Source organism: Carlito syrichta, unplaced genomic scaffold (genome assembly GCF_000164805.1).
Source record: "Carlito syrichta isolate Samal-C Ts95f unplaced genomic scaffold, Tarsius_syrichta-2.0.1 Scaffold109683, whole genome shotgun sequence".
Classification (NCBI taxonomy): Eukaryota; Metazoa; Chordata; class Mammalia; order Primates; family Tarsiidae; genus Carlito; species Carlito syrichta.
Window position 1 is genome coordinate 329,048 of NW_007053779.1, and position 18,793 is coordinate 347,840.

At 42.3% G+C, this 18,793-nt stretch overlaps 1 protein-coding gene across 1 annotated transcript in view; it reads left to right on the forward strand.

Moving 5' to 3' along the window:
- The window catches only part of GAD1 (glutamate decarboxylase 1), a 38,859-nt gene that overhangs the window by 4,227 nt on the left and 15,839 nt on the right, over window positions 1-18,793 (forward strand). The window contains exons 3-6 of the mRNA XM_008068972.2: window positions 3,844-4,002; window positions 5,696-5,938; window positions 10,848-10,938; window positions 18,003-18,115. Coding sequence (XP_008067163.1) covers window positions 3,844-4,002; window positions 5,696-5,938; window positions 10,848-10,938; window positions 18,003-18,115 — 606 coding nt within the window. The remainder of the gene's footprint in view (window positions 1-3,843; window positions 4,003-5,695; window positions 5,939-10,847; window positions 10,939-18,002; window positions 18,116-18,793) is intronic.

Genomic DNA, 18,793 nt, shown 5'->3' on the forward strand with positions numbered 1-18,793 from the left:
ACACACACACACACACACACACACACACACACACACACACACACACACTGGGCACCCTGGTCCTTTGAGTCTGAGAGCAGGGATAAGGAACCAGCAGCTGAAGCTCTCTCAGTCTGGAGGTGGCGCCATGACAGAACTCGCCACCTGCTCTCCCCTTGAGGCTGGTGTTACTGCCTGACCAAACACACCTGTGCTTTGCTTCTCCTCAGCTTTCTGCTTTGCCTCTAAGAATGTGGAGCTCTGTGACCAGTTACCCACAGGCTTTAACTAGTCCTCACAGCTGGGGTGTAGAGCAAGAGGGAGTGCAGTCTGTTTCAATGTCAGAGATACCAGGGCCCATTGCTAACCAGGGAAGCTGTCAAAGTACAAACCTCAATATCATCCACCACCTCTTCGTCCCTCAAAAACCAATTCCTTTCAGGGCCCCTCAGAGCCAAGAGAGGCCTGGAGCAAATACTTTTTCTGAGGATCTCAGTTTTTTGTTTTGTTTTGTTTTCCTGAGTCAGAGGTCTCACACTGTTGCACAGGTTGGAGTGTAGTGGCTTGATCATGACAATCACAGCTCGCAGCAGACTCAACCTCCTGAGTTCGGGAGAGCCTCTCATCTCAGCATCCAGAGTAGCTGGGACTACAGGCATGCACCACCACGCCCAGCTAATTTTTTGAAAAAATTTTTGTAGAGATAAGGTCTCGCTATGTTGCCTGGGCTATGTTGCCTGGGCTATGTTGCCTTATTTTTAGAAAACCTTCCTAAACAAGTTGAAAGAAACATCAATATACATTAAATGTTTACATCAGCAAATTAATGGTTTTTGACACAAATTGTAATGCAACATTAAGTGTACAATTCATAAAATAATTACAGGATTTAGAGAAAATTCTGATTCCTGGTGCATTACAGGAAGTGTGGCCTAGGAGTGGGATGCAAGTTTAAAGTTGTGTCATAATTATCATCTCTCAACCCCATCAGGACATCTCTGGGACAGCTTGTGTCAGAACCTCCTCTGGAGATAATATGCAAAGCCTAAGTCTTGTCCCCAGAGGAAAGGGGTTTCTAAAGGGGTTTCCAGGTGGGGAGACTCAGGGCTTTCTCAGGGAGGGAGTCAGAAGCCCAACCAGAGAGGTCAGAGACTACAGAGCGGAAGTTTGACTAAATGGGATCTCACCCCATTAGGCCACATGGATTTGGTCTTTCCAACCTGGTAGATTCCACAGCTCACTGTTGTGGAGCAGTCCCAGAGCTCAGGAGCCTGGTGGTCCTGCATCCGTCTAGAGAACGAGTGCTGACTCCTGGCTCTAGACTCTGAGGATTTGGAGGAGGAATTTGGACAGCAGGAGACAAGGCGAGGGAAAGGCTAAACTCCATCTTTGTATCCAAGTATGGAGCTCCCTTAGAGTGTATTTCACTCCTCCTGATGTCCTCTTGGGTTTTAGTGATAAATTTAAATGGAGCCAGGAACAGTGAAGGGCCCAGTGCCTCAGCTTTCCTATTCTTCCCTCCAAAAATAGCCCCTGGCTCTGGTGTGTGGGAGGATTCTAATCGCCACAGCTATCCCTCTGCATCCCGCCCTCTTCCTCCCATCACTGTTGAATTGTAGTCCTGGGGAAGCAAAACTGACTTCTCCAGATCAACTTGACTTTCTTACACCTCCTGGGACTTTCTTCCAAGCCTGAGACTTCCCAAGGATCTTGTTGTCTACAAAAACAGCGTCCTAGCACTTTGGGAGGCCAAGGTGGGAGGATCCCTTGACACCAGGAGTTGGAGACCGGTGTGGACAACATAGTGAGAACTCATCTCTACAAATTTTTTCTTTAATTAGCCAGGCATGGTGGCACACACTTGTAGTTTCAGCTGCTTGGGAGGCTGAGGCAGAAGGATTACCTGAGCCCAGGAGGTCAAAGTTATGGTGATGGTGCCACTGCCTCTGCCTGGTGACAGAGCGAGACTCTGACTCAAAAAGAAGAAGAAGAAGAAGACGAATAAGACAGCTTTGGGTTTACCAAGAAGCTTAGAACTTTCTTCTTCATTTCAGTGCACAGTGTTTTGGGTTAAGATTGAAGCTGTATTGGAGGAGGAATTGCTGAGGGAAAGAGCAGGTTTGCTGACCAAGAGCCCCAGTGGGCGTAGGTGGAGGGGTGTGGGGGGGGTGTGCTCCATGGTGGCAAATTCTCCAACCCTTTTGACTCCAACCTGCTTTCCTGTTTGCTGCTGGTGGTATGCTCACCTCAGGTGGGAGAAACTTCCACCGCTCTGAGGAGCAGAAGAGACACTGTAACTACCACTCTGGGCTCTGAGTTCACCTCTGTGGAGCTCTTGGAATACTCTGCGTTTATTCTGACCTCAGTCACGATCTGCTGGGCTGTAAGCTCCTGGAAGGTAGGGGGTCTGCCTCACCTTATCTGTACCTCATCCTAAATGCATAGTAAAGTGCTTTTGTACAACAGGTGCACAGTGAGTACTTAGAAAATTAAATGTCAACACTCAGAAGATTGTAAACTTTCTTGTCTCTTTTCCCAATACCTTTATTCAAGGAAGGAGATAGTGTGGGAAAAGCTACATTTCAGGTTTGGGTCAGAAAAATGCCAATCATCTCAATCCTGTGAGCATGACCTAGTGCTGGAGGAAAGCATCTTCCCTAATCCTCAGTGCTGAATCTTATCCCTTGTCTACCTGCTGCCTTTACTCCTCCTCCTCCCTCTGCTGTCCTCATCCTTCACTGTCTTCCCTCTGCTGTCCTCATCCTTCTCCCTCTGCTGTCCTCACCCCTCATCCCCCTCTGCAGTCCTCACTTTCTTCCCTCTGCTATCCTCCCCTCCCCCCCTTTGCCGTCCTTATCCTCCTCCCTCTGCTGTCCTCATCCTTCTCCCTCTAGCTCTTACCCCTTCTTCTCCTTCTGCTTTTCTCACCCTCCTCCCTCTGCTGTCCTCACTCCTCTTCCTCCCTCTGCTGTCTTCGCTCTCCTCCTCATTCTCACCCCTCCTCCTCCTTCTGCTATTCTCACCTTCTTCCCTCTGCTGTTCTCATCCTCCTCTCTCTGCTATCCTCATCCCTCTCCTTCTGTGGTCCTCACCCCTCCTCCTCCTCCATCTGCTGTCTTCAGTCCCCACTCCTCCTCCCTCTGTGTCCTCACCCTCCTCCCTCTGCTGTGCTCACCCTCCTCTCTGCTGTCCTCACTGTCCTCCCTCTGCTGTCCTCACTTCTCCTTCTTCCTCTGCTCCCCTCCCCCTTTCCCTCTTTGCTGTCTTCACCCTCCTCCCTCTACTGTCTTTTCCTCCTCCTCCCTCTGCTATTCTCACCCTATTCCCTCTGCTGTTCTCCCTCTCCTCCCTCTGCTGTCCTCACCCTCCTTCTTCCTTGCTGGTCCTCTCCCTCCTCCCTCTCCTGTCTTCACCCTTGCCCTCTCTGCTGTCCTTACCCCTCCTCTTTCCTCTGCTGTGCTCTCCCCTCCTGCCTCTGGTTGTACAGCCCGTAAACCCAGTGCTGGCAGCATCCTCTCTGATTGTGTCCCCTCCTTTAAAACCCCATCCTGGGGCTGGTTACTGGAGTGGAAGCTGTCCAACTGACTTAATTCTGAGTTCACTGTCATGTTCAGAGAGGAGAATGGGCTTCACTTACTGTTTTTCTCTTTTGCATGACTGGGTCTGTGCCACTGATGACACTTGGCACTGCCCCCTCCCCGCCTAAAGGCGAGTGGTGCCAGAGCCACTATATTTAAAATACAGACACTCCGCTGCTCTTCTCAGAAGTCAGAGCCCTGCTTGGAGAACTGACTGGGTCTACAGCTGACCCGCGGGGCTGGGCAGTTCAGAGCACTCTCTCTGACCTGGCTTCTTGTGCCACAGGCTTCTTGCAAAGGACCAACAGCCTGGAAGAGAAGAGTCGCCTTGTGAGTGCCTTCAAGGAGAGGCAGTCCTCCAAGAACCTGCTTTCCTGTGAAAACAGTGACCGGGATGCCCGCTTCCGGCGCACAGAGACAGACTTCTCCAACTTGTATGCCAGAGGTAGTCCCTCCTCACACTCCCAGCCCTGGTACTGTCTAGTAGATTCTTTGAGTTTCTTGACATTTTCTTGAAACTTTACTGCTTTTATCAAGAAAGGTCATTCCTCCCTCTGAATGCTCATGAAACTGCTTTTGGAGTATAATCAACTCCCTCCTTCCCTAATGTCCAGATGTCCCACATTTTGGAAGCTGGGTGAGGACAGTCAATAAAACAGTTCCCTCTAAAGACACTCACAGAGACAAATATGGGTTAATAAAATCTCAGAATCAAGAATCTTACAGATAAACAAATCCAGTGATTCCCTTAATAACATTTATCCCCTAAGATTGACCACACACACACACACACACACACACATACACACACACACACAATCACTCTGTGGGAAGCTATATGCTGGGCCTTATAACCAAGCAGTGTCCTAAAATACATTTTCCTTCTGGAGATCTTTCTCTAGTTCCTGCTGCCCCACAATTCTGACCTCAGGTGCTTTACCAGTCTCTCCTGAACAGCTCAAAGTTAGACCTACTGCCACCCACCCACTTCCAATAACTCAGGGCCACAGGAGATATGTTGGAGAAGTTTGTCCCTGTGTGTCTCACATCCGAACATTAAACAAGACTTTCCTAAAACTTCAGAGATGATCCAGGGAATAGACACAGAACATCATGTACAGCAGGATAACCTGTTCCTGAGCTGTGGCTGACAACCTCACTTGTGGCCCCTACAACATTCCCCAGCTAAACCCCAGCCTGATCTGCCTAGCAGGGCCTATAACCCAAAGTCACCATCAGGGCCAGACGTGGTAATACTAACACTCTGGCCTGTAATCCCAGCTCTCTGGCAGGTCAGGGCAGGAAGACTGTTTGAGTCCAAATTCAAGACCAGCCTGGGCAACATAGCAAGGCTTCATCTATACAAAAAAATCAAAAAATTAACTGGGCAGGGTGGCATGTGCCTATAGTCCCAGCTATTCAGGAGGCTGAGACAGAAGGATCAAGGTCGATTCTGTGGTGAAACCTAGTTGCCACTGCACTCCTGCCTGAGTGACAGAGTGAGACCCTGACTCAAAAAACAAACAAACAAACAAAAACAGACAAAACCACTCACCTCCAGACATCTCAAAGTCCAAGCCCAAAAGGATGAGGTCAAGAGAGAGGCAGGCGTCCCCTCTCCTATCTCCTTGAGCCCTTTCAGTTCTAGTTTCTTGTCTGAGGATTCCACAAAGGACCACCCTCTTCAGGGAAGCCCTCAGCCTCCACCCATAGAGGCTTTACCCTCTGCCATCAATAGATCAAGCACATCATGATACCAAACCAGATGTCCAGGGACACACCTGGTGCCAGGGAAGCACAACAGAAGTCCTCACCATCATACTCCTCACAGCTGCCTGTTCAGCTTGCAGATGAACAATCACAGTACCAGGTTGCTCCTGGCCTCTCAAAGTGCTCTATTCCATGTATGAGTAACCCATCAGGAAGTCTGTGAACCCTCAGAAAATGTATGCAAAATTTCTGTGTACGTGTATATGTACATTTTTCTGGGGATACAGTACATCAGATTCTCTGTGTATATACATATCTTGGAATTTAAATTAGGCCTATAAAGACATCATGGTTAATATTAGGGATCTCTGGGCTGAAGACATTCAGATATGAGTCAGGTGATAACATTTGTTGACTTTTCCCCTCAGATCTGCTTCCAGCTAAGAATGGGGAGGAGCAAACTGTACAGTTCCTGCTAGAAGTGGTGGACATACTCCTCAACTATGTCCGCAAGACATTTGATCGCTCCACCAAGGTCCTGGACTTCCATCACCCACACCAGTTGCTGGAAGGCATGGAGGGCTTCAACTTGGAGCTCTCTGACCACCCCGAATCCCTGGAGCAGATCCTGGTTGACTGCAGAGACACCCTGAAGTATGGGGTTCGCACAGGTAAGGATAAGAGCCGTTGATGTGTGGTGACAACTTTGACCTCCATCTCGCCCTTGCCAACTGTGAGGATATCAGACTCACGATGGAGGAGAAACGCAGCCCTGGTGAGAGAAGGCAACAAGGTGCTCAGTGACCAGAGGAACAACCTTGGACAGTAACAGGTGGTGGAAGGCCCCAAACCTTGCTGTAAAAATGGATCAAAGATACAATCACATGGTGCTAAGTCAATTTCTGTATAAAGAGTTTTCATTCTTGGTTTTAGGATCTTCACAACCCAAAGAGAGCAGCATGATCCACCCTCTGCTTCTTTTCTCCCCTCCATTTTCAGGTCTATTTCATTTTGATAAATCCTACCTTTTCCTGTCCCTGATACTGGGGAGAGTTGGACTCATTTCCTTCCCTTTCTGTATTAGTTTCTGAGGGCTGCCATTATAAACTACCACAAATTGGGTGGCTCGAAACAACAGAAATTTATTATCTCACAGCTCTAGAGGCTAGAAGTTTAAAATCAAAGTGTCGGCAGGACTGTGCTGTCTCTGAAGGCTTTTGGAGAGGATCTGTCCCTGCCTCTTCCAGCTTCTGGTGGTTGTGAGCATTCCTTGGCATTCGTTGGTTTGTAGATGCATCACTCCAATCTCTGCCTCCACTTTGCATGACATTCTCCATGTGTGTGTGTGTGTATGTGTCCAAATTTTCCTCTTCTCATAACATAATTCTTTGGATTAGGGCCCATCCTCATCCAGTATTACCTCATCTTGATTTGATTACATCCACAAAGACCCTGTTTGCACAGGAATCAGGGATTAGGTCTTGAACCTATATTTTGGAGAGACACAATGTAACCCACGACACCTATTGACTAAGCCAAAAAGTGTCTGTTTGTCTGTCTGTCTGTCTGTTTCTCTCTCTCTCTCTCTCTCACACACACACACACACACACACACACACACACACACACCCCATTCACATTCTACTCTGACTTCTGGAGCTTAGACACTCTGAGTCACCAAATTCTACTTCTAACTAGGAGTCTTTGAGGATGCCTGCTTACCCTCTAAGAACTGGCAAAAGTTGTTACTTTCCAATTGCTTCAAGTTCAAGGACTTTTATACCTGTGTTTGAGCTGTTTCTAAGCCCAAGAGTAGTTTCCTCTCCCTCTGACTATCTCCCCACTACAGTCTGGCTTTCCCGAGCTCTCGGGCAGATGATCTGTGGGAATTGACAGTTCCTAGAATAATTGCTACCACAGGGGGAACCTCAAGGCCACAACGGGCAACCCCTTGTTCTTTTTTTCTTCTTTCTTTCTCCTCTTTTATTTTCCCTCTCACTCTTCTTGGTATTTGAAAATAGATTTAAGACCCAAGACTGGGAAGGCTGGTGGTGATAGAGCTGAGTAAGACTATTGGATGTCAAAAACAAAGTGTTATAATGAAATAATGAGGCTGGCTAAAGAAGATTTTTTTTAAATAAGGAATTTTCAAATAGCTTTTGAGGTCTGCCAACACCATTGGAATAAGTGTAGCTTCGTTGAAAACTGCTGGAGAGACAAGACTCAATTATATGTACAACGTTTGTGTTGATTTTTATAGAAAAGCACTCTCATCAATTTATACTGAGTTACTTCTCATCTTGGTTTGATAGCTAACCTATTCCTGATGGAGAACAAGTAGTGTTATTTGGCTGAGTTTTAAAAAGAGTCAGAATTTTCCATGTATGTCTGAACTTGACTTGTTTTGGTCCAATGTTTTGAATTTTGTCACTTGGCTCTACATGCACTTTCTCAGCGAGATGGGTAACATGTCATTTTATCATTAAAGCCCAGAGTGGTGTTGCCCATCAAAGAAAAATACATGATTTTTTTATATTAGCATCTCCTATAGTCTATAAAATGAAAGCATCTCACTGTCAGAGAAAGCATAGACTTTCATTGAATCCAGTGCATGAATCCACTTAGGTATTTAGCCTGCAAATATCCATATCTGTTCTTCAGAGCAGCTTCTGGGGGCAGATGTTTGCATTTATAGAGCTCACAATCTTCCAAGTAATGTGAAACTTTCTGCTACATCTCACGGTGTTGACCCCGGTAAAAGTAGCCATTGCTGTCATGTCAACACAAAGCTCCCGGTCACTGTTTTGTCATTTAGATGTGAATACAGGAGCAATAGGGTAAACCCCACAGGTAGCAACACACAGTGGAAATTTTTTTTTTTGAGTTGGAGTCTTACTCTGTCGTTCAGGCTGGCGTGCAGTGGCACGCTCACGGCCACTGTAGCTTCGACCTGCTGGGCTCAGGTGATCCTTCTGCCTCAGCCTTCCAAGTAGCTGAAACTACAGGCATGCATCAACACGCCTGGCTAATTTTTTGATTTATTGTAGAGATGAGGTCTCGCCAAGTTGCTCAGGCTGGTCTCGAACCTATGGACTCAGACAGTCCTCTCACCTCGGCCTCCCAAAGTGCAGGGATTATAGGTGTGAGCCACCGTGCCCAGCCAGAAAGTATTTTTTAAAGGATATTAATGCTCAGTCAAAATAATGAATTGGGTTTTATTAGTGAAAACATACTGATGCAGGTATGGTCTATGAAGAGATTTAGAAATGTCTCTACAAATTAACCAAACACTTCTTTTGTAAAAAGGAACCAATGTATATAGATTGCAGGGCATCTCATACATTCTATAGAACAAGCTTATACAGATACTAGTCACCCATCAGTCACAGTTGCTATTTAGGTGATTTGTAGATATTCCAACCTCCCTTATTTGTTCTTTGTTTAAATTGTTTATGATGAAAAAGTTTAAACTTACACCAAGTGGTGTAATGAACCCTTTATACCCAATACCCAGATATAAATATTATCAACTCCTGCCACTTTTATTTCACCTGTAGCTCCACCCACCTCCCCCTCTTCTATATTGTGTGGAAGCAAATCCCCAACATAACATTACTGCATCCATAAATATTCTTTATCCTCAAGAATTCATCTTTAAAACACACACACAAGCACACGCACACACACACACACACACACACACACACAATGTCATTGTCATACTTGAAAAAAACCTCCAAAATTTACAGTTCTTTAATATCATGAAATATTCAGTCAATTTTCAAATTTCCAATTGTCTCATGAGTGTTTTGTTTAATTTTGTTATAATTCATTTGAATCAGGCTCCAAATAAGTCCCTCGCATTGCAATTGGTTGCTGTATCTCCTAATCGATCTCTTCCCTTTTTTTCTTGCAGTTTATTTGTTAAAAACTTTACTTTAAAAAATAACTCTTTCTTTCTCCCCTACCTGAATCCAGGCCATGTGCTGCTCAGTAATGTATCTATCATCTGTTGTTTTCATTGAATATAAAGTTGAAATTTAAATTTAAACCAGGTTGTTTTGTCACTTGATAGAAATTCTGGTATCATATTAGATTTCGGGGACATAAGATTGTAACCATAAGCTAAAAATAAGGTTTGGGGAACTTTGTGTTCTTTATGTTTTAATGGACAAAGAGATACTGTTTCATTTGTGTCAGTCTTTCTGTCTTTGTCCATCTTTTCTCTCTGCCATGCCATGTGGTTTTGATACATTATCAGATAGTGTGATTGCATTTGCTTATGAGTCAGTCCTATCTTAACATTAAATATTTTATGATAAAAGTGTTTAAATAGGTATAGCTTATATAGTTTAAGGGATTTCAACACAATTTATTATATTGCAGGAGATCTCAGATTCTGTTGCCAATAAGCAAAGTGGAGTAAAATGCAATAGTTTAAGCTATGTAGAATAGCCTACGTGAATATCTAGAAACTAGCCCCATATTTACACTATGTTTACTGTTTATGCTTCTTTTATTTTTGTTTAAATCAGTATTATTTTGTGAGGATTCTTGAGATGCAGGGATTGGTACGTACTATGACAGTCCAGATATTCTGACTTACATCTCACATTCTCAGAGAGGGGGGTTGGACCAGGAACATTCAAACACTAGCTCTCTGACAGTTATTTCAGAGGCAACGGCAATTTCCACTGGAAACACAGTAGTCAGCATATCTTTCTAACACCAGTTCTCTGCCACACATCCCTAGATAATCTATTGCGTTGACTTCTTCCTGACAGTCGAGCCAAGCCTGCTGATGTGGAGTTGAGATTTCTGGTGAATGTTAACTTGAAAAAACTTGGCAACAATCCTGAATTTGCTGAGAGCAGCAAAGCATACTGTGGGTTGCACAGGGCTTTAGAGTTCTGTCATAACAACAATTATTTCACCAATGACTCAGTGAGTGAATGAGGCTGTGTCTGCCCATTTCACAGAGGAGACACTAAGTCATCTTTAAACTAAGTTAAATTTAGTTTAACCATGTGTTTTATATGAGTAAAACACATCGATGCTTGATGTTATATTTGTCACAGAGACCCAGAGAGTGATGTAATGCCCTTAGCACCAGCATCAGAGCTGGTACTTTCCCCAGGTTTCGTTTCGTCCACAGAGCCAAGAACCTTCTCTGAGGACTGCAACCTGTCCTCCATCAGCAAATCTTGATGTTGGGATGTTGAATTAAAAATTGAAGTAGTTATGAAAAAAATCAGGCCATCACACCCTCTATTGTAATGTTTTAAAATGTGGTACAGAGGTTGATTGGAAGTCAACAAGTAAGATATTGGAAGGCATGATTCATTTAATGATTTTGGATTTTTTAAAATTTAAAAGCATGACCCTTTAGAAACATAGACATTTGGGGGACATCATTAATGCTAAAAGTTGGAGTACTGTGGACATATCATTAAGCAGCCCTATAAGACCATTGGGATGGTGGCCTCATCAATGTGACCAAGTGGGATAGGACTTTTGTTTTGATGGTAGCTTGAGAAATCTGGGTTAGCCTTGATGCTTTCTTATTACTCACTTCTGTAGGTCATCCTCGATTTTTCAACCAGCTCTCCACTGGATTGGATATCATTGGCTTAGCCGGCGAATGGCTGACATCAACTGCCAATACCAATATGTAAGTCCCACATAATGTTTTCATATAAGCACCCCTGATATATGACTATGGATTGTTGCTTTAAAAGTCAAATTCTAATGGTTCTACTTTATTAAAATTGCCCTGGTCACGTTTTCTCTTAAAATTGTTTGTATGTCATAGTTCTGGTTTAATGGTAGATACTTGATAAACTATTTTTGAATTGAATAATACAGCTTAGTAAGAGCATGGTCATGAGAGGTAATAACTAGCTTTCAAAATTTAGTGTGAAATTTCATGTTAAAAGCCTCCATGTCTCTTAATGGCATATCTAAAGAGGTCATATTTTGGGGTATGATCTTGGTTTCCTTTTCTCATTCAAGCACATTGAATGGTACTTAACATTTAGGTCATATGTCCTACCTTAATGATAGCAGCCGTAAATCAATTTGATCAACATATTTGCTTAACCAAAAATTTTAAAATAAAATTCAACTAGTACTGATGCAATCTATATTCCTTTCAAAACACCTGATTGTTTTTCCTAATTTGATATTTTCTTCCCTATACTTGTTGTGTAGACAAAACCTTTGTTTGTAAATTCCTGTAAATGTATATGAAACCCACTAAGGTATTGGAGGGTCAAGTACTGTCTGGGTAGTCTTCTTGCAATCCCTCAGAGTTTGCACTACACACATGTGCCCTCTTTGGAGGCAAAGACAAGTCACACATTGATAGAGAGTCATCAGAGCCTACAGAGTATTGTCTTTGCTCTCAATGCTAATGACAACGTTTTACCACATACCAAGACAATGGCACTGCATTCTATTAAAAGTATCCAAAGGACAATAATGAAGCAAATTTCTTACAGCAATTTAAAAATGACTATGTAAGAATTATGATTGTTAGTTGCTGTGGAAATATTTGAAAAATAGTCACCCATATTTCAAGATCATGGTAGAGTCTGAAAAGTAAATTTAGGCCAAAGGGTAGTATTGTTTAAAATGAGAAGTTCCACCTGATAATAAGATAGAATGTAAATTATTAAAGCTCAAGGTATTCTCATTTTCCTAAACAAACTACTACCAACCATAAAACCTGAAGGGCATTTATTTATTGCTTTATTTTTTATTTTTTTTGAGTCAGAGTCTCACTCTGTCACCCATGTTGGAGTGTGCAATGGCATGATCATGGCCACAGTAGCATCAACCTGCTGGGCTCAGATGATCTTTCCACCTCAGCCTTTCAAGTAGCTGGAACTATGGGTGCCCATCCTAATGCCTGGCTAATTTCTTTCTATTTATTGTAGAGACAAGATCTCCTCAGGTTGCTCAGGCTGGTCAAACCCCTGGGTTCAGGCAATCCTCTCACCTCCACCTCCCAAAGTGCTTAGATTGCAGGCGTGAGCCACCACACTTGGCTAAAATTATATATTGATTCATGTGTGTTTTAAAACTGTTTAATGCTGTGGCTCAAAATCCTTAACCACTTTCAGAAAAGTTTAAAGATTCATGTTTTGTTTGCTAATTTAAATCAGCAGTGAGAAATTTAAAAAAACAAATGTGACAGTGAAGCCTTTGGTGCTAAAAAGCATGAAAGATTAAATTGATTGAAAAACTGAAATGGTTTTCATGCTTCCTGCTCGTAAGTCACAGTTAGCTTCAGAGCGTCCGTGTTGAGTCACCGAGACTCTGAAGGGCCAAGAGGAATTCAGGTCAAAGATACAATTGCTGGGAAGGGTCCCTCGAACAAAAAGCTCCACTTTGCAATCTTTACTGTATTATGATTTGTGAGATAACATATCAGTCAGCACAAGTCATAATATGCTAACTGTAACGTGGAAAAAAGACACTGATGCTTAATTGTAGCATCTAGCACTAAGGAATAATTTAAGTTAGAAAGTACAGTTGTTTTAAACTCAACTCTTTGGAAAATAAGTGAGGAAAACATGTAAAAGGCACATATCCATTAAGGCCCAAGTACCCATATTGACATATACTCTGAATTACCCAACATCTTTAAGTATGTGTTCTGCAGCCTCTCAGCTGCCATTTCCTAATACACACACACACACACACACACACATATATATATATATATATATATATATATATATATAATATAACATATATAACGTATCTTTGGAGATATACATATATCTTCAATCTCAAGGTAAATAAAGAAACTCACCCCTTCAAACCATTTATGCCCAGATATTCTCCCAAAATACTTTTCTTTAGCCAGAAAGACCCCACTAATTATCCTTTTTTGGTATGTGTTCATAAAATCAAAGTCCCTTACTCTTCTCTTAGCTCAGCCACAAAGCACTAAAATATGTCCTAGCTGTCTGAGGTCAAGGCCACTCCAACTAAATGACACATAGTAATTGCAACTGTACTGAACAGTAGATATTTATAAAATATGATCCGATCCAACAGATCAATAAAGAAGGTTATTTAAAATAGTGAAATAGTTTCTATCAGTTCTAGAGACAAGTCTTTGTCTGAAGAAGTAATAACTATTATCTAGAAATTGTTCTAAGTCAGTTGCCCTGGAAGATCATGAAATGTGGCAGCTATGTCAGAAGCTTGGGCAGAATTTGCTCCCTTGTGGCAATTTCTTCTCCAGTTGGGAACAGTGTTTAAAATAAGTCTGGGAAAGAATGGCAAAAGGATCTTTCTCTGGCAGAGCAGGATTTCATTAGTAATATGCTTATTTTTTGGTCCTGTACTCTCATTGGGTTTAGGTGACTCTGTCAATACAGAATGTTAACTATATTCCTCAGTATAGTCTTTTAAAAAGAACTATCTGATATCCTAATTCTAGTGGCAAAGTGTAAGGTGTCTGACTGTTAGCACAGAAAGAATTTCTTTATTCATGCCTTTACACCTGCTTGTGTGTGTAGCTTTGAGGTATATTCTTTCAAGCAAGGGCCTAGGGAAGATTCAAAGAAAACTTCACAAATATATAGCTGTACAAGGAACATATGGCTCTTTTCTTCCAAAATAGGGTCACCAGGCACAATTGTACAGACTGTTTACCAAGTGTAAATGCCAGCCTGCCCTCAAACACCTGAGGACAATGCATAATCTTAATGGCAAGATCTATCACCCCCTTTGCTATGAGGTTATGATTTCGAGCATCTAGCACTTTATTTTCATAGAAAGTACACTGGAGAAATTCTCAGTGGGAGTTATCTGTCACTTTACACCACTGGGCAGGTCGTTAGCGAGGAGCTTGCAGTGAGCAGTTCTCATTTGTCATAGAAAAGCAGCTGTGATGTAAAGGATATGGAATTCTGACTCTGAAACATATTAACTGGGAGATCTTAAAACAAATCACAATTTATCCAAACCTCAGTTTCTTTAACAGAAGAATGGAGGATAATAGTATCCGTCCTACAGAGTAGTTTAAAGAAGGCTCCAGCCCTAAATGCCTAGTGAATACAAGGTACAATTCATGCACCTAGGAAAGGTAGCCACTCCACAGGTCACTGTTGCCATTTGAGACCCTTCTCTTCAACCTCCTTACTCTTTTGTTTCTGTCTCTCATCATCTGGACAACAGAGGGTTTCACTCATCTCCCCAAGGTGTGTTACCTTTTAAGGTAAAGATGTGCTACCTCCCACATCCGCAAGGAGAGGAAGTCTTGGAAGAATGTCAAGATAGAGTCAACATAAAAGACTTTTTATTCCTTTCATTAAGGAAGTTCCCAGTTCGACAGCCATCAGGGATCCAGTTCCTTGTACCTTTCAAATCCCGGTTGTAGCACACAGCACTCATCCTCAAAATTGCATCATGGCACGGGCTGGCTGCTGGAGCTCCAACCATCACTTCTGTGTTCCAGAACTCAGGAAGGAGGTAGTGAGAGAGAGAAAAAGGAAGGAAGGAAGGGAGAGAGGGAGGGAGGGAGGAAGGGAAGAAAGAAGGCAAAAGGGGGAACATACTCCTTCCTGCTAAGAAAACTTCTCAGAAGTCATATACGACATTCCCATACCACCTCTTTAGCCGAATGTAGTCCCATGGCCACACCTAAAAAGGCTAGAAAATATAGTCTTTGATTTGGGTGAACTACAACCCTAAATAAAATGTAATGAAGCAAGGGAAAACTGATAAGGTTAGCAACCAGCAGACTCTGCCATCAGAGGACTACGACTTCTTGACAATCGATTTACCTTAGTTCTGAGTGAACCCCACTGGAAAGTGAGTTGAACCACTAAACAAGCACTGACTCACCACCCTTCCCAGAATATAGGAGAAAGCCAAACTCAACTTCAGTGTCTCTCCATGAATGGCACCATCTTACTGTTTTAAATCCTGACTTCTAATCCCATGCTCTTCTGCTTCAAGCCAAAGCTTTGACAGGTTTAGTTTCTTGTTCTGATTCTGAAATGTAATCTTGTACTCTGACTCTAGCATCTAACCAGCTTCTTCTACGTTCAGGAGACCTTCTTCCAAGTTCAGCTTCAAGAGACTTTTGATCTCTTGACTTCATCTGCTATCATCCGTCATTTAGGGAAGGGGCACCTAACTTGGGGTCCAGGTTACAAGAGAATAATTTCCTATAGTTGTATACAAAATGATGTGCATATATTCATTTTTCTATCTAGAGTGAGGAGCTGTAGCTTGCCCAGGATTCCCAAAGGGGTGTGTGATCCCAATTAAGTTAAGAACCACTGTTCTAGGGTGAACTGCAAGGCCTCCTGTAAGGTTTTGGGTGCAGCCTTATAGATTGTAAACACAGCCCGGGATGGAAAGGCAGGGTCAGAAGAAGTATCAGGAACGAAGAACACCATGTTAGCCTGTGTATCAGGCCTGGCTGTGGATCAGCAGCCACGGAGTGATATACCAGCTTTCATGGGAGGACATCAGGACTCAGCTCATGGGTCAGGATAAGCCTGGTGTCCCATTAGACCCAGGTGGGAACTATAACTGGAATGCAGCTAAGGCCAAGAGCCAGACACTGGATTCATCCTAGATAGCCTCCTCCTCGAAGTTAAGAATGATGTCTTATAACATCTTAGTCTCCTTGATACATAGGATGTCATCTGGCAGAGAATAGTCACTCAGTATTTGTTGAATAGAACTGAAAGAAAGGTTTAGGAGTCAGGATCAGGCATAGATAAGGAACCTGAAGTCGCTGAGACAAGATAATCTCATGATCATACTCTCTAGATTCTTTTTCCTAATCCTGAGAGTAATGGCCCTGTTTGTGGTCAAGCAAACCTGGGGCCCAAATTGGTTTAAATCATGAAACAAGGAGTTGGACCAGTCCCTAGTCTTCAGTCTCATTCCTTCTCCCTTGCCCATGTGGCTCCTGCCTGGCCTCCAGCACCAATTTGACTCTAAGTTGACTTTCATTCCATCTTTGGTACGATTCTGATATTATGGTGTATGATTCCATTTGTTCCTTGCCTTACCCCAGACAGTTTTCTTATTTGGTGTTGTGAGATTTTAGCACAAACACTGCCACCAGTACCTCTTCCCCATGCAAACACTTTTGCCATTTCAACATTTCCAAAACTCAGTGGAATCACTGATAACACTTTTGTTCAAGAATGGTTAGAAGCCCATCATGAGTTTGCCCCTTGATACACTCAGCAGCACAGGCTAAACCAGGAATCCTTCTCTTCTTCTTCCTTTATCAGGCCATCAGACATGAGGGAGTGTTGGTTGCTACGGTGATGGGGCTCAGAGCAGAACCAAAGCATGATTGTGACCTCCAGAGGTGATGGTAACTGAACACATGGTTTCCAAGGGTCTTCCTCCTAAATTTCCAGGGACTTCCCAAGGAAAATGGATATATTCTTTTTGGAAACAAGATACTTCCACCAACAGACATATCCTGAGGATCCTCCACGATCTTTTTGTCCTCTTCTACCACCATGTGATTAATTTGGTTGCTTTTCTCCTCCATGGTTAAAACTTGGCAGTTTCACCTGTGTCTTATGTACAACAATCATTATCTCATTCTTACAAATAGCTTTTCTAAATCATTAAGCAAGCAAGAATTCCCCTCAGTCCCCAACATTGACATTCAGCTCAAACACCCTAACAATGAAAAAGCCTTTCCCTATCACTTGGCTGAGTCTGTCTAGGCATCTCTTTTCAGTAAGGATGGTCTGAGCCCAGCCCACAGACTCTAATGCTTAAGAAGCCCAGGCAGAAACGAGAAAGGCAGAGAGCCTCAGAACTTGTAAATATCTTTTTGTTTTCTGGCTCAATTTTCTGAGGATAGACCTTCCTTGATTTCTCTTAAGCCTTGTGTTTTGTACCATGATCTTGTTTCAATGACTGGTCTATCAGACTGTGCCTCTGTTTTGAATTGCATTGAAAAGAGCATGGCTTACTACTTCTAAAGCAGCGTGTTAGAAGACAAATGTAATCCACCAGGATATCAGATGCCCACAGTTAGCTGTGGATGCCAGTTAACCATCTTCTTATTATTTATAATCAGTAATTAGAAATCATCACTTATAATTATTCTTGACAAATATTGACTTCAGAGAATTGTAGAAACCTAGCTGTCCCTGGGAATTATTAGTAGAAAAACCACGTAGTTATATTGAGATCTTTGAAACCTGGGTCAATATTTCCAATTATCTTCACAGTTAGCTTTCAAATGTTTACACTGTTTTTAAAGATAGACTTTGGCTCTGGCTTTTATAGATTCTACAAGTGTGAAACTGGCAGTTGGTTTAAGAAAAAATGTTACAAACCAATTTTATATAGAACTTAGAATGCATTTTTTCCCAATTAACAATTTGCATTGTCCTACAATCTTAGAGATAAAGGGGACTCAGAAAAGTCATTTTCTTTCCTTCTGTTCCTCTGAGTGAATCCAGCCTAAGACATTCCATTCAGAAGAAAATCTATTGTTGGAGAAGTTCACTGGGTAGGCACTTCTACCACTTCTCTCTGCAACCCAGGCTGGCTTCTGAAATTTTAGAATTGGTGACTTAATGAATTTCCTGGAAATTAGTCATTTGAGACATCTTTTTTTTTTAGAACCCAAGTACAAATACTAAACCAGTCCTCTGTGTTCCCAAAATAAGTGGTTTGACTTCTTTACTTTCTTTCATCCCTGTTTTCTTACCACCTTTCCAGGTTTACATATGAAATTGCACCAGTATTTGTCCTCATGGAGCAAATAACGCTTAAGAAGATGAGAGAGATAGTTGGATGGTCAAGTAAAGATGGTGATGGTATATTTTCTCCTGGTAGGTTTATCTTCTCTCCCCCTGACTCTTCTCAAGGTTTACAGTGTAGATCCTTGGGATTTCTGGAACACTAAATATAAAGTGGTTTGTGGAAGAATAATGCCCTTTAAAACGTTATACACACACACATACCACATATAGATATAGATATAGATATATAGAAATATATATAGATATATATACTATGTATATAATATAGAATACATATATGTATACTATATTATACAATATTATACTATATATATTCCTTATATATAATATATTCCCTATATTATATATATATATATATAATATATAGGGAATATATATTCCCTATATATATGTATATATATTTTCTGACTTCCTATCTTTGTCAGGATCAGGGCTAGCAAGCATACCACATTCTGGCAGGCTATAGTTGCAGAGGGCAGGAAGATTGCTTGAGCCCAGGAGTTTGAGACCAGCCTAGGCAACGTAGCAAGACCTCATCTCTACAAAAAATTTTAAAATGAGCCAGATGTGGTGGCATACACCAGTAGTTCCAGCTACTCAGAAGGCTGAAGTGGAAGGCTTGTCTGAGCCCAGGAAGTTGAGGCTGTGGTGAGCCATGTTCGTGCCTCTGCACTCCAGCCTGGGTGACAGAGTGAGACCCTGACTCAAAAAAAAACAAAATACTATATTCTATATAAATTAACAAGT